We start from the raw sequence: 16,559 nt of genomic DNA, 5'->3' as shown, positions 1-16,559 counted from the left end.
CTGCATATAGAAGCAAGGTTGAGCAACTGGCTGTCTGGTGCAGTCACAACAACCTGGAGCTGAACACGCTCAAAACTGTGGAGATGATCGTGGACTTCAGAAAACCATAACCCTCACAGGAAACTTTGTGCATTTTTACTTTCTCAAAAAAAACTCTTTCTGTATGATTTATAAGCGTTTTGAAAAATGGGGACATGGGTTATGTCCTCATAAGTCACCCTCTCCTTGTAATACCTGTGTCATACCCATGTCATTATACAGAGTTGTGTCCTGATATGTCACAAAAACATGCCCACACACACACACACACACACACACACACACACAAGCGTGTGTATTTTATTCACATAACTGTATTTCTTATTATATGTGTTGTTGTTGTCTCTGTGTACTTTAAGCATCTGTTAACAGATCAAATTCCTTGTATATGCAAACATACTTGGCAATAAAGCTCTTTATGATTCTGATTCTTGTTTTATTAAATCAACTCTGGTGGCTGACCATTTGATCTGATTCTTTGATGGTGTTTTAGGGACTGGAGGAAGGAAGGCAGTCACTTTGTGATGACTCAGACATTTCGTCTGCTACTTTGTGAAAGAGCCAACTGGATAAGATTAGTGCTTCTGCAAAAAACCTGAGTAGCTCAGCTAGATGAAAGTTTTTCATTTTATTATTTTATTTGTTGACCTATTCAAAATTGTCATAATTATAATGCAATATTATGACATATTGCTAAAATATATTTATTATAGTTTAACGAGAGGAAATGGTCGAAACTGTTTGTGTAGATCTCCCTCTGCAGGACATTTTACAGTAATGACTTTCCATAAGACAAGCTTTAGATCACCTGTACAAATCTTACAGAAAATTAAGTAAATTTCCCATTTATGTAAAAATACACTGACATTTTTGTATAGGATTTACTTCGATGGTCTATCTTTGTTTTATTTACAACTTTGAAAAATAATTTTTATGCTGAGAACAGTTCAAATGCATTTTAAACATATATTAAAAGCTTTAAAATATTAAAAATATATTAATGTTACAATTTTATGATTAACATGTAACATTTCATTTTAAAAAACACGCACACAAATAAATGAGTTCAAAGAGTTCAGTTAAGTTTTATTAAAAGCCAAGCAAACATTCAAATACTGAAACAGATAACCTTTCCAAACCCTTTTTTTCAGCTCCATTTTGTACAAATCACAGTTGTTCAAAAATATTACAAACAATTCAGGAAAAAGTGTTTTTGTAATATCTTCTTTTTTTTTTTTTTTTTTTTTTTTTTTTTTTTTAGCAAGAGCAGCAAAACAATCTGATTTTGTATTTTGAAAGCCCTTAGTAGTGTGTATGGCGTGTGTGCTTTTTCTAAGAAAAAAAAAATACAATACTCATATTAAGAAGTTAAAAGTGGGAAAAACTGCTTTAAAAAGTCATAGATTCGAAAGAGGAGAAGAGGTCAAGGGAATGGACAGCAGTCAGTGACACCCGCCTCAGCTCAAGACAGAAAATGGCAAGGACCATTTAAACAGATCACCTCACCACAAACACCAGTTTGTCAAAGGGCATACAAGTGCTCCACTAAAACTGACAGATGTTGTTCAGAAAAGTAAAACGGCCCTTTTCTTTCATGGAGATGAAGGTGGATTTCAAAGCACAGAAAGGAAGTTGGTTGTATAGAGCCCCTCTGTTGAAACACAGAAACTAACAAGGGCTTGAAGTGGTCTCTGCCTATGACCTGAGGTCAGATTGTTAATTGTTAACAAGCATTAAGATGTGGTTAACCATTCCAGTTTAATACAAATGTTGAAAAAAGTTAAAAAATAAAATAAAAAATAACATAAAAAAAAAAAATCACCACAAAAACTGCTCTCTGGTATTAGTATTTTACAAAAATACACATAAACCAAAGTCATATTCCAAAAAAGAATGTTGTGTAACATATTTCCCTTGTCATACACCAATTTATATTACCTTTAAAAAAGAAAATAATAAAATAAAAGAAACCCCTGACCTTCAGTTGACTGTAGAGGGCGCAAGTGTGCCTCTGACACTCTGTTAATGCTCATGTGTTTACATTCACTCTCAATCCAAACAAGTATGATCACTGTTCACAACAAGCACAGGTTTCCACTCAGCTCAGCACAATGAAAGAGGGAGGAAAACATCCAAATATTTAGAGGGAGGGAAAAGCATACAAATATTTCACATCACTTAAAAAACAAAGGGTATTGCTACATGCTGTCCACATGCATGCAGAAGGAGCAATACAGTGGTCTGCTGGCTGTCAGCTGAAGTGTGTGGTGTAATGTGTGTTTGTTAAAGCACTACAATTACCTTGATCAAAACTAAAGGCAGTGACCTCTCTTCAGTGAGAAGAGATTGAAGGCACAGTAACACAACAATAGACCGCAATTCTCAAGTGCTCTCCCAGTTCTTAGAGTGGGTTTCTAATGCTGTACTGTTATTAAATAAACAAAACTACTACCACAATGTGTCATTAATAATGAATATGATAAGCATTTAGAATAACGTTAAGTATATGTATGGGTTTTGGATTAACTTTTTGAACTTAGGGCTGATTTTTGCATTTTTTTCAACAACGTGACGAAAGTGCATGATAATTCCTTAGTAATGAAAGCTTCTGTTATGCATAATTACATATGCGTTACAGCTTAGACCATTCCCATGCACATCTTACCTGCAAACGTGCAGTGATGAATACTTTACAGTTGGTTGCTAAAGACTACTGTTAAATTGAAAGAAAATCCTCAAAGAATTTAATTTGTATCAAATTTTAAGGTAAAGTGCATATTTAGCAGTTATACTGTTAGCAGGGATCTTTTGTGTTGTTACTCACTGCCTCTGACTTTAAATGAATCGTTCATTCAAATATGAACATTCTATCATCATTTACTCACATTTTAAAACTTATATGACCTTTTTTACTTCTGTGGAACATAAAAACAAAGATATTCTGAAGAATGTTTTTTTCCATGCAATAAAGCTGAGTTGGATGGATGCCATTGACTTCAATTATATAGACTAAACCATTTTTCTAAATAACTTCTTTAGTGTCCTGCAGAAGATACACGTTTCAAGCACAATGCGGGAGAGCAAATGACAGAATTTGTATTTGGGGTGAACGATCCTTTTAAGGACTAATGGACATTTCTAATAGCCTACTATTTATTTGAAATCTAGGAAACACCTAATTTCTACAGAAAAACATGGATCACATGTCCTTGAAGTTAATGAAGGCATATTCGATTAAATATGAGCCGCCAACATAAAAGTCTTATAGTAAGTAATAGGGATTTTTATTTTTATGTAAACACAAAATATGCAGGGCCATAAGGAGCACCGTTTTAATGGAGGAAACCATTCCATGCTACAAAACATTTTAAAAAGCTATTGTTTAGAAACCAAATCTAAAATAAAAGTGCAAAAGCAAATAATCAAAGAACAAAAAGTGCTAACAAGCCTGAATTCACCACGGCACCAACGCTTTCTAATTCCTTCCCAACAAGCATGCTGATGTTTGTAGTGTTCACAAATCACTCATCTGGGGAACACAATGGCCTAACTCAGAGAGGAAAGCTGTGATTAAATACATAATTCATCGCAGAGCCAGTCTGCAGATACACAGCAAGGTCATACAGTACATTAATGATCTTTCTAATTATTGAGCCTTTAGGCATAGTGTGGCATCTATAAACATTCATTTATTTGTCTGCCCCTATAAATAAAGCATCTTAATTGGAAGTACCTACAAGTGAATGTCAAGACGGTAGCACACAGACGAGTGTCTGCTCTCTGCATTTATTTATTATTTGTGTGCAGATAGGCCTGTCTGAGCACATGGGCTCTGTATGTCTATTTTAGTAGCTGTTGATGATTTCAGCTCGTCTGGTGCGAAAAGCAGCGTGCAGCCTTGAGGAAGTGAAATCAGAAAGCCAGAAATAGAAAAAGGGTGGCATGGAAAACTTAAAATGTCTCTGATTTCTCATTCACCTCCAAAGTAGCTGTTAGAAACACTTTTGTTAAAAGGCACGAAACAGGCAAAACAAACATGCTTCACCGAGAAATACTTGAATGTAGAAGGGAAAGTGTAACAATGGTAAATAGGCACTCATGTTTTCAGGTGGAAGGCAGTTAAGACCAGACTCAAGCAAACGAATGCTAACACTCCACAGCACATGCACATCTGAAAGGAGGAACCATGCTGAGAGTGGGTTAGCATGTTAGCATAGCACTGTCAGTTTAACCACAAAACTGTTTCAAAGTACAAAGCTTGAAATCGAAAGCTATTCAATTGAAATAGAAGGGTACACTTTTTTATGGTGGGATATTTTGTTATTTAGATTGTCAGAGCAGGAGAACTTGAATAAAGCGGCGGTCACACTACACTTTTCTTTCCAATTACTTCCATACATATGGATATAGATGCTGGAAACTGGAAATTTTACATTTCACTGCATAAATATTCAGTAGATTGTATATTTTTACATTTTGAATTTATTATTATTCGTTATATGTTGAATGCTTTGTACTATGGTTTAAGAAAAAAAAAAAAACACCAGAGCGTGAGATCACATCACAACTGTTGCAGTGCTCAAAGTCTAGTGAAACCGCCTCTTAAGGAGATAATGGGTGAGTGGTTGAACGCTGTGACATTTAGCAAGTTAATCCTGAGCGCTGATTTTATCTGCATGTGTAAAGTGCAAAGGGAAGCATCACATTGCAACATATCAAACACTACAGGAAGTAGATCGATAGTTTCTCCCTCAGTCTGGCTAACTGCAGAGGTAGAGGAGCAGAGGAATAACAGAGATGAGCGGCGGAGGAATAAAAAAACATTGCAACCTACTTTTTGGTTTGCTAATAGCCAAGACTGAAGTAGTGCTACAAAAACATGAGCATTTCACAAGGGTGTGAAGATCTGCAACAGGACCGACTAACAAAAGAGTAGCTAATACTTAAGCAGTATAAACTTAGAAGGCATGGGCGCCCCTCAGTGGTGGAAGTGAAAGGCGAGCAAGTCAAGGAGCTTGCTAGAGGTCAAATCACAAAACTCAATCGACAGAATGTCATATAACAGCTGTGATTGTTATTACTCTACTGGCAGTGGTAAAAATAGCCCTAATTTCATAGTTTACTTGCTGTCAAGTTTTTGTTTCTGCATATTTTGGTAAGGCGCTTGTGTTTGAATGTGTTGTCTGTCTTTGGTGCTGTCCTAGAGTTTTTTAGTGAGTGACAGACCTGAACTACACACCCCTTCTGTTCTACCACGTGAGCAAAATTTAGTAAGGGGAAAAGCAATCTGAAAAACTGTTATTCAGTAAGCAACACAATTGGTATTCCGAGCCAATATGGGGCAATGGAAGCTGTTTTTCAACAGTTTTTAGTGAGCATGAAGGCAGGGGAAATATCCCCTTTATTCTAACAATTTTTTTATATGTATATCCCTGCCGCCATTTTAGTTGCTAGTTGTATTCAAAGCTAGGCTATGTTTCAGCTTGTACACATTGAACATGACGGTTTTCCCAAAAATAGGTCTCACAGAAAAAAGATCAACGCAGCAGCACCGTGCAGCATCTGTGTGCCCGGGCGCCAGCGCTCAGACGGGGTGCTGGTGTGAGTGTGTGTGTGTGTGTGTGTGGTCTCGTATAATAATAACAGTCTTAACAGGCGAAAGCAGGTCACTGCAATGATGCTGTTCCCTATGTGATGCTGCTGCGAGACCTGTTGCATTCGCAAAGTAGAACATGTAACACTGAGATAGAGAGAGATTTGAGACTTTCTCCAAACCTTCTCCCGTTTAATGACGCTCTCGTGATGGGCAGTCCACTAAGGCCCAGCGTGGGTGGGGAAGGGTAAAGCGCACAGGCAAAGAGGACCCTCTGGACTCGCTTCCAATAGTCAGGACAGATGCACAGAAACAGGGCTCCCCAGGCTTGGCTACACGCCTCTGGACTGAGATGAGGATGAAGAGAACAGGGGGGTTGAAAGGATGAATGGAGGCAGACCCTCAGGAAATGTGGGGTGCTGAAGAGGAAGGATGTCTCCAGAAACACCAGCCCCGTTTAGTGTGCTGCTTGCGTAAGATCTGCTCCTCACGCTCTCGCTCTTTTTGAGAACGGAGGTAGCGGTCTTCGTCCTTCAGGAACCACACTGGGGGCCAGCGATGCTTCTCGAAGTGTTTCTGGTTTTCTGGATGACCAAATAACAAGATCAAGGAAAGACACTGGAATTCTTTTGCTTTAATAAACACTTTAAAAGAAACGTTTTCTATTTTAATATATTTTCAAATGTAATTCATGTCATCATTAACAACAGAACTACTATCAACTTTGTAATCAGTCAATATTTTTTCGTGGAAACTGTGATACAGTGTATAGGACTCCAGAGAAAGTTCAAAAGAACAGCATTAATTTAAACTAAATATCTTTTGTGACATTATAAATTTACTGTCACTTCTGATCAATTTACCGTATTTTCCGGACTATAAGTCACACTTTTTTTCATAGTTTGGCTGGTCCTGTGACTTATAGTCAGGTGCGACTTATTTATCTAAATTAATTTAACATGAACCGAGAGAAATGAACCAGGCGAAAACATTACCGTCTCCAGCTGCGAGAGGGCGCTCTAATGCTGCTCAGTTCTCCTGTAGTCTACACTGAAGACATAGAGCGCCCTCTCGCGGCTGTAGACGGTAATGTTTTCTCTTGGTTCTTGGTTCTAAATAAATGCGACTTATAGTCCAGTGCGACTTATACATGTTTTTTTCCTCATCATGACGTATTTTTGGACTGATGCGACTTATACTCAGGTGCGAATTATAGTCTGAAAAATACGGTAATGCATCCTTGCCGATTGTATTTTATTTTTACATAATTTAAGTCAAATAAATAAATGGATAAAAACACCATTACCAGGAGACATCGTCTTCATGTCTTTAGGGAATTTTCGACAAACGCTGTTGTAGTTGGTGCAGATGTGATGCAGACACCAGGCAGAAAGCTGTTTGGCATTGTGGAACTACAGCAGACAGAAAGCAGAGTTGGCACAGCGTGATTTCTCTCAATGAGGCTCATTAGAAAAGCAAAGTCTGTTCATCCTTTGAACTAGAATGAAGTAGGCTATGAATGAATGCCAATTCTGTAATGTGCACTATTGGTAATATTGCTGTTTCATTACTCATTGTGAGTGTCCTCTGCATTCTATTAAAGGCTTTGTTTGCTTCATCTTTATTAATGTTACCTGAGCCGTCTCCAGATAGGCCAGCACATGCCCATCAATGTCCACCCCTTTAACGGACAACTGCAATAGCTCCTCAACAGCATGTTGCTCTGTAGAACATGGCAAAACACCATACAGTGAGTGTTAATACGTCAGCCAATGAGCTTAATGGTTAACTATTTGCAAAATACTCCATAACAACAAAATCATCAACATGTCTCACCTTCACTGGTGTATTTTAACAAATACAACATGCTTTAGTTTAGCTGTAGATAATATTTATTTGGTTTATTTATTTTTCCAAATTGTTGGCCAGTGCCACGTCTAGTAGAATTGATGAGTTTAAATACTACCATTAGTAATATTTACCAACATTTTAGTCCATGGCAGCTAGATTGACCATAGAATTATTCAGTCATTATACGCAGTCTGCCTTCAGGTAAACATAGAGCCTTTATTAAACTACCTGTTAGAGCTACAAGGCGAGGAAGACAGAGGCGGTTGGCTAATATTATAAGGTCCATTGGCTCCAGTTCAGGACAAGGTGTTAACACACCACAGTAGAGGAACTCCAGAACGCCTCTCATGCAGGCACAAGTGGTGTTGGGGATAGAGACCTAAAAAGAGAAACGGAGAAAGAAAAAGACATGGTGATTAGCAAAAAAACAGCCTAAATGCTTCAAGTTCACAGTTAATAACAAAAGCCCACGTTGAGAAAAGTTGATGTGAACAGATTTCATAACCCATGCTGAGAAATGTTTATTCATAGCTCATCTCCAGGATATGGAAACTGGAGAGGCAGATTGATCCAGGGATGAAACAATCTGCTCAGTAGCGCTCCCCTATTGAGAACTGCATGGTGCGCTGGCCGCTGACCATTAGAGGAGGCCTTCGTGTTGACATGGCAGGACCCGAAGTGGCCAAGGAAGCAGTTAGAAAGGGATGTATGTGTCTAGGAAGGCTTGTGGAGGAAGGGGTCTGGGAGAGCGATAGAAGGTCGAGGGCAGCGGCCTCCACATGGGGTCTTTCATCCTTCATGTGATTAAAGCACTGTGTGAAATCGTTGACAGTTTCAGCTTAAAGCTGTGGAAAAATAACTCTGTGGGCTTGTCGCTACGGGAAACCTGGCCTCTGCATAAACAAGAGCCAACAAGCCAGCCTACAAGAGAGACTGTCATCATCTAACAGTGATCACAAAATGCTTTACAGAACAAATACACAACATTCAGGAAGACTCAGTTCCCATATATCGATATGTCATATTTTATCAGCGTATGCATAAAAGGATACTTATGTACATATTCAAAACAACCACTTGGTGCACCAATTTATGGTGTTTATAACATCTAAATAAAACTTTTTTTTACAAAATAAAAATACTGTATTCTCCCGCTTTTAATTAATGGATGCATATCATGTTAGTACAAGGCTGTAAGTTTTTTTTAGGTAACATTTTCATCCATCATTAAATTGATCAAAATTGACAGTAAAAGACATTTAAATGACAAAAAAAATTAAATTATATTTCAAATAAATGCTATTTTTAGCTTTGTATTCATCAAAGAATCCTTAACAATAATCATGTTTTTCACAAAACTATTAAGCAACACAGTTATTTTCAACTTTGAAATGATTCTTGAGCACCAAATCAGCATATTAAAATGATTTCTGGATCATGTGACACTGGAGCAATGGCTGCGGAGAATTCAGCTTTGCCGTCACAGAAATAAATTACATTTGAAAATACATTAAATTGTATTTTTATATTTTAAACTGTAATAATATTTCATTATATCAGCATAATATTAGCTTCTTTTTGGATAGCATAAGAGGTTTCTTTCAAAAACATTCAAAAATCTTACTGACCCCACACTTCAACAGTAGTGCATTTCACAAATACAACCCACTTTTATCATCCTTGGCAGAAAGTAGCAATTTTACCGCCACTGTACCATTATGGTGAATTTAGGAGCATACTTGACACTGGGAGATCCCTGGAGGCCACATGACATAATTTGCCCACATCCAACACCACTCATAACCAAAATCACATAAACCCAAGCTTAAAGGTAGAAGAGCTGTTGTTTTGACTCTGCTTTGGCTGGAGAGTAGAGAGCAAACAAAAGCATGCTTATTCTTTCAGTTCCAAGGAATGGCCAAGGAATTAGGGGAGAGCTTTCAGCAGGGAAACAAAGAGAAAAGTACAGAGTCTGTAAATCAATCCATGGCAACCGTCTCCTTATGCTTTGGGCACGCTCAGACTAAGCCGTTTTTCCTCTGTGAATTAGGACAGGACACAGTGAATTTAATTGCCTCTAGCTTTACCCTGTTTGAGGACTGAATGCTTATAGCATCCTAGAAACCACTAGCACTGATGTCTTTATCTTGTGAAGCGGTAATCACTGGCAATATAAATGGGGCTCATCATGAGTAACATGATTTTTATAATGCTTCAAATAAAATTGATTACATACATCCAATTCAGGAATGACTACACATTTCCACTTACCCTAAACTGGACAGACATTCTGCTTCTAGCTTAGTAAGTCACGGGTTAAACTGATTTCAAACCACAAAAACTATATCATAACAAAATATGTATGGCTTTTGCCACACAAGTAGGAGTTTGTGGGAACAAGGGCCACAAGGTGACACAGAATCTATAGGGCAGAGATGATACATTGGGGGGTTGGGGGGCACAAGATGACACCCAGCGGTACTTCAGAAGCCCAGCGGTGCCCTTCACCTGTCTTTGTCAAAGCCAATTAACAGAATGTCAGTGTAAATAGGACTGCTCATTATGGCTAAAGGGTTGCCCCCTGAATATATTTGCTCATGTTGAAATGATGTGATTCACAATATTTCACTCCATGTCAGAGAGAATTCTCACACTCACTGGTTACCGTCTCTGTATACAGTATATGCAAGTAGTGTAGTGTTGCTTGATGATGCAGGGATCACAAAATAAACAATGGAACAAACTTATTATTGGAAGATCAATATCTGTACAACCAAAGAAGCAGAAAAGCTCTGAAGCCAGAAGATGACGGAGAAAATGGTGTCTGATTTGCTTCTTTTTCTTTTTCATGCTGCTCCACGTTGATAGATCTAACATCACTGAGGTATCAGTACTTCAAGTATATAAAGGACAGCAATACTCATGCTAGCTAATGAACTACTGAATGCACCAATAAATGTAACCTTTAACAAATCGCAAAATGATTATTAATTTTCAAACTGAAAAGAAGAACTGAGAAAAACAATGCAATGACCATGAGAAGAAAATGGGGTCAATACCCAAGACAATGTGTGCTATGGAGGAAGTAGTCGCTTATCAAAAGCAACCAGACTTTTTCTCAACAACAACTGCAATGCACATCGCAACCATGGTCTCCACCTTAATCGTCTCTGTTTTCACTTCATCTTTGTATCAAAGGGAAAATGTGACAGCTTCCGCTCAGTCTTACACCAATCACACTCAGAAATATGATGTTGCTGAAAAGAATTCTGACACCTGAGCATCTCTCGTATGTCCAGACACTTCCAACCTTAAAAAGCAGCATGTTCAAAACAACAGAGAAAAAACAGACTTTCTGAAGTGTACTTACATTGAGTTTCATGTATTGTAAACATACAACATTAAAAGACCTTTAAATAACATTTAGATACAGAAGCAGTGTAGATGCTTTTGGATTTGAAAAGTTGTCTTCAGTAATAAGTCTATGCTGCCTAGCCTCAAAAACCTTGAGAGATATTTCTGCACAGGACTAGAATAGTAAAGCTTACATGTGGTAGATCAATCAAGGACAACTCTTGACTCTGTGCGTCACAAACTGAGGCAACAATAATGTGCAGCTGTACACAAGAAACATTCGAGTACAGACTGAAAAATCCACTTATGGGTGAACGATCAGCTTTACTCAGCTCAATGAAACTTTATAAATATTTGCCACCCTGAGGTTTTGTAAGGACTTTATATCTGGTTATACAACACCTTCTGTGCCGACTACCGCATAAACAGAAACAAGGGCTCACTCTATTCACAACCTCATTCTAAAAATAGTATTCACTACAACCAGTCACTACACTGAAAACAATGATTTTTGGTTGCTATGAGTTGACCACCAAACAACACATCTCTCTCTCCTAGTGAAGTCCTACTGAGATTCCTACTGAAAACACACTAAAACTTCTTGCATTAAAGGACAATTATTATGCAAAATTCACTTTTATGTGTTGTTTCAACATAAATGTGTGTTTGCAGTGTGTGTACACAACCACCCCTTTAATGATAAAAATCCACCTGCTCCTTTTTTTAATTCCCATAAATCAAAAGCAGTGTCTCAGAACAAGCCATTTGCAGAATCTGTAAAAAGAAACATTACATTTCACTGTAGCATTCAAGTTAAGACCTTTTTTTATTAAAGCTATAGAGGATATTCAGCTCAGAGAAGTGAATGATTTTCTGGTTTTATTTTATTGTTAGGATCATATTAACAGCATAGACTGTATAAGTACTGTATACTACGGTGCTGTCACTCAATACACAGATCTAATATAAACATGCAATTTCTTTCCCAGATATTTACCTTCAAAGACTTAACTGACAGGGTTTTTGCAACTTATGTGAGTTTTTAACAAACTTTTGTGTATTTGACAGTTTAAGCACAATAGGACATAAAAGACAACCCAGGGACCACACCAAACATGGGGAACATAGGAAAGCCCGCCGTTGATATGCAGAGCTAGACCAATGAATGTCTTAACTCAGGTATACCAAACTGTCATACTCCTTAAAATTCTAAATTTGACCAAACAGCATGTCAAGCTTGTCAAAGCAGAACCAAGTTTACTTGTCTTGGACCACCTTGTGTTGATCTCCATGTGACATTCTCAGCTGATGCTGTCAGAATAGAAAAACAGCCAGCATACTATTTCCCGCATCAGTTTGTACTTGGGCTGTAAATCTAGCTCCCTATAATGCCTGTAATGTAATACATGGTGATCCTGTTCACTGGCAGGCCTGGACACCGATAACCCAGCCAGTTGTCTCTCTACCTCTGGTGTTGGTCGGCTTGCTCCCGAGTTCCTGCCCTTAGAGAGCTTGTCTTTCTAGAACTTGAGCTGACAGCCGGTAGCCTAAGGAAATCAGAGAGCGTGCATGGGATAGACCTGGATAGAGTTTTGTGTATGTGAGATGGGCCTCAGAAAGGAAAACAGCGAAACCTTACCTTTGACACCCGACTTAATTGTTTTGGATGAAAAAGACATGAGCTAAATTTGAAACTGATATGTAGGGATGCACCGGTTGACCAGCCATAAATCGGAACCGGACAGTTTTTGCTTAACATACGTAATCGGCAATCAGCCGTTTTTTTGTCTTTTTTCGACTGATTTTTCCGTAAGTGCACCTGTGTGCATTGTAATCATTTGCTATCATGTCATTTGTGTGGAAGTATTTCGAAATCTGTGGGCAGGACACGGGCACTGGAAGTGCAGAGCTACATGTCTGAGGCACAGACAGCAGGAAGTGAACAGCCGTTGGTGTACTGACGCACAAATAAGAGCCCCTTACCCTGCGCGAGCAGACTGTACCTGTCGACACCCTGCACAAGCAGAGACAGTGAAGGGATGTTCAGCTCAACTTCTCGCGTGTTGGGTTAGAAACGAAAAGGACTAAACAGTGTTTTTTGTAAAGTAGAACTTTTTATACACGTTTGAAAAGTAAATATAATTCCTGTATAGGATGATTTTTTTTTTTTACCTTAAAATTACATTGACATAATTTGATTTAAAATTCACCTGCTGCAGCACACTGAAAAAAAGTGTTTCATTCATCCAATTAAAAAAAATTAGGGTAATGATTCACATCTATATTTTTTTTTTACTTGAGCCAATAGTTATTTATTGTTCATTGGCTCAAGTAAAAAAATTTAGACATGAATCATTACCCTATTTTTTTTTTTTTTTTTTAATTGGATGAGTGAAACACTTTACATCTTTGTTTTATTCACACCAACATTATTTGATTTTGACATTTTGGAATAATTTATTTATGAAGCATACTTTTATTTAGTTTCACTGGTAAAGACCTTTTTTAAATTTTAAACCAAATTTAAAAACTAAAACAAATTCTGAATGCTGATTAAGAAACATCTTATTGAATGTGTGTTGATTGTGTTGTTTGGACTGTAGAACTATGCAGTTGTTACCTTTAATTTCACATGTTACAGTTAATGTTTTCATTTAAGGCCAGTTCTCTGTAGTTTCAACCCAATTCAAAAACAAAAGCTAAATGCTGATGTCTGTACCATCTATTGAATGTAGGCTACATACTGTGCAGTTACTGCCGTTAAATTCAGATGGTTACGATCATTATTTTCAATAGCCAAAAGCCAGTTTGGCCCATTAAATACCAAATAAACATCTTGTTTATATATGCTTTCCTTCTATCTTGTTTGTTGTGTAAAGAAATTTTTTTTGGGAATCGGTATCGGAATCAGCTAGTTTGCTTGTAAAAAAAATTGGTATCGGAATCGGCCATGAAAAATCATGATCGGTGCATCACTAGTGATATTTTTAAATAATTCCATAGAAAACAAGTGCAACTTAATCAAAAACTGTGTGGAAAGGTTATCGTGTGGTTATTTAATATGAAATCAATTTGAATAATACTGAAAAATTCCCCTTTGAGCCCAATAATCTAAAAGTTTACACACAAAGACTTCCTGTTCACTTTAGCATGATTGTGCTAAAGAAAAGAATAGAGGAAGTGCCCAATCTAACACACTTCCTGTCACTGCAAACTAAGTAATGTACCAAAACACCCACACAAAGGCATGAGTGTGTTTTGGTATGAGCAAGTGCATAATCTAAACACACAGTAGTTCACAGTAGTTCATGGATGATATATCGACTGCAACATCACCTTACATGGCAATGAAAAACTACCTTGTCTGGGAAATATATTAATATACATTCAAATAACTTAGATAATTAAAATAGATTAAATAATGTCAATACTAGACCAAATCCTTAATTTGCTCTACAACATTAATCACTGCAAATAAATCTTTCTAGACCACTTCTAGCTTGCTTCTCTTGAACATGTGAGCACAGACACAAAGCAGATATATATCAGCATGTGTTCCCGCTGGCACAGGTCCTCCTGTAACGTCTCAGCATCAGTCTGCCTGGGGCGCTCCCCTTAGAGCCCTGTTTAGTACTTTGCGGCTGTAAATTCATCTATATGGATGAGATGGTCTCCTGTCGCAGCTGCATTAATGTGGGTCAGGCTGTCAAAGAGGTGGCCTACTTTTTAACTACCTGTGCCACTTTTTTAGTTGGATCTGTCAGAGCTCCAGGGTAAGAAGGATCAAGGTGACGGAGACTAATTTGAAACTTTGAGAAATGTGGAATAGTTTTTAGTTAGCTTCAATCAAAAAGTAATCTACCAAAAACTTCAATACAAAGATGCTTGGTTTGGAAGCTACCTGTATGCATTGCTAGATTCGCTAAACTATTGACAATGGACAATTTTAGTCAGTGGAATTTTGTCAAAATTTAAGAAGTGCATTTTGTCTTACTGCATTGGGAGTTTTTCATTTGGGAGATTTTTTCATTTATTTCAAGAAAGGTCAGTGCAGTAAGACAAAATACACTTCTTAAATTTTGACAAAATTGAAATGGCTAAAATTGTCCAATGTCAATCATCTAAATTTAAACACACAGTAGTTAATGGATCGTATATAGACAGCTGCGTCGCATATCATGGCAATGAAATAAGAAAAATACAGACAGAAAAAATAACCTACCTGATCTACCTTGTCCAGGAAAATATATTAATATAAAAAAACCTCTAAATGACAGACTACTGATAGAGCCAATAGAAAGATGCTTGGTTTGGAAGCTATATGCATTGCTACAGATGGATAGATCTCGCTCACCTCCTCAGTGTAGCTCTCCATGAAGAATCCACGAAACATGGCTGCCATCCAATCACAGCTTGAGATGAGCAGTGGCTTGTGGGCTGGCAGATATCCATCGTCCAATCGAAACACCACATCTAAAACCAGGAGGAAAAGAGCACACATCTCGGCGTGTGTCACAGAGTCGAGGCTACAGAGCTACAGACAGACGAACACAAAGAGACAGACGAAGAGACAGACAGACACACACACACACACACAGACCCATGATAAATAGAAAGATTAACTAAGGATAAGAATAAGAAGAAAAATGTGAAGGGAGGGCCAGACTGGGACCATATAGGGAGTGAATATATTTTAGCAGCAAATTCTTTAGAGACTGACATTTATGACTCCACGTGTTTAATGTCGCTGACTAATTATGTTAAACAACTGATGTTTTTGAATAGGTCTTTTTTAGCTGTATACTGTGGCTGTATACAGAAAGGCATGATGACAAAAAAGCACCTATTAAATTCAGTGCAGAATTCAACTCTATGGGGGAAGCAAATAGATCTCTAATGATCCAGTTCATAAACTTCTGCATACCCATTGGGAATCTACAAGTAGTCTTCAGGCCACTATGGAGATGAAAAACGTTCTGGTTTTCAAACATGAGAGAAGCACCTTCATGGTTGGGTAATAAGATTATGACAATTGCAGATGATGCAATGAAATAAACAGGTGTAAGTGGAGAGTGCAGAGTGGAGAGTTTTGAAAAAAGGTTAATTATGACAAACATGCAAACAGCACGTGACAACAAGACATGACAACAACAGTGAGAAAGCGACAGAAAACCACATGGCAGAAAAGCAAACACATCCACAAATATGCAAATATTCACTGAAAGCAATGAAGGGATATTTTAAAACACTCCACTGGGTATTTCCTTAAAATAAAAATAAAATAAAAAAACTGAATGAAGGAAAGGAAAAACAAACTGTTTAAACTGACTGCTCTAGAGTATGAACTATTCTATTCCAATTCCACTGAATTCTGGAATTGAGAATAGAACTTAATGAGACTCAAGTCAATGGTGTCACTAAGAAAAACTTTCTTTAAACTTTAGAATGTGACGCTGACAAGTAATGGGAATTGGCTACCCAATAACCCCAGAACTTCCTGAGGAATCTGCACCATACATTAGGACAGCTAAATAATTGAGAACTGTCCATTTATTGTTTATCACTCTCTCATCAACAGCAGCTTTTAAGTTGCTTGTTAAAGGTTATTATTATTGGAGAAAAGGCTTGATTCAATTTCTCGTAGTAAAAGGAGAGACCAGAGAGCAGGGTAATAATTTATATGAACTGAGTTTCCTTGTATGCAGCATTGTGTTCTGGTTGT

At 37.6% G+C, this 16,559-nt stretch overlaps 1 protein-coding gene across 1 annotated transcript in view; it reads right to left on the bottom strand.

Annotated features, from left to right (window-relative positions):
- Positions 1–1,100: 1,100 nt before the first annotated feature.
- The window catches only part of LOC113078678 (rho-related BTB domain-containing protein 1-like), a 29,627-nt gene continuing 14,168 nt past the window's right edge, over positions 1,101–16,559 (bottom strand). Inside the window, exons 7-11 of the mRNA XM_026251015.1 lie at positions 15,192–15,310; positions 7,712–7,862; positions 7,267–7,355; positions 6,939–7,044; positions 1,101–6,216 (exon numbers count right to left, since the gene is read on the bottom strand). Of these exons, the coding sequence (XP_026106800.1) occupies positions 6,035–6,216; positions 6,939–7,044; positions 7,267–7,355; positions 7,712–7,862; positions 15,192–15,310 (647 nt within the window). The 3' untranslated portion in view covers positions 1,101–6,034. The remainder of the gene's footprint in view (positions 6,217–6,938; positions 7,045–7,266; positions 7,356–7,711; positions 7,863–15,191; positions 15,311–16,559) is intronic.

This window comes from Carassius auratus, chromosome 5 (genome assembly GCF_003368295.1).
Source record: "Carassius auratus strain Wakin chromosome 5, ASM336829v1, whole genome shotgun sequence".
Taxonomy (NCBI): Eukaryota; Metazoa; Chordata; class Actinopteri; order Cypriniformes; family Cyprinidae; genus Carassius; species Carassius auratus.
Note: the sequence above shows the minus strand (reverse complement) of the source record. Positions and strands in the feature narration are given on the sequence as shown.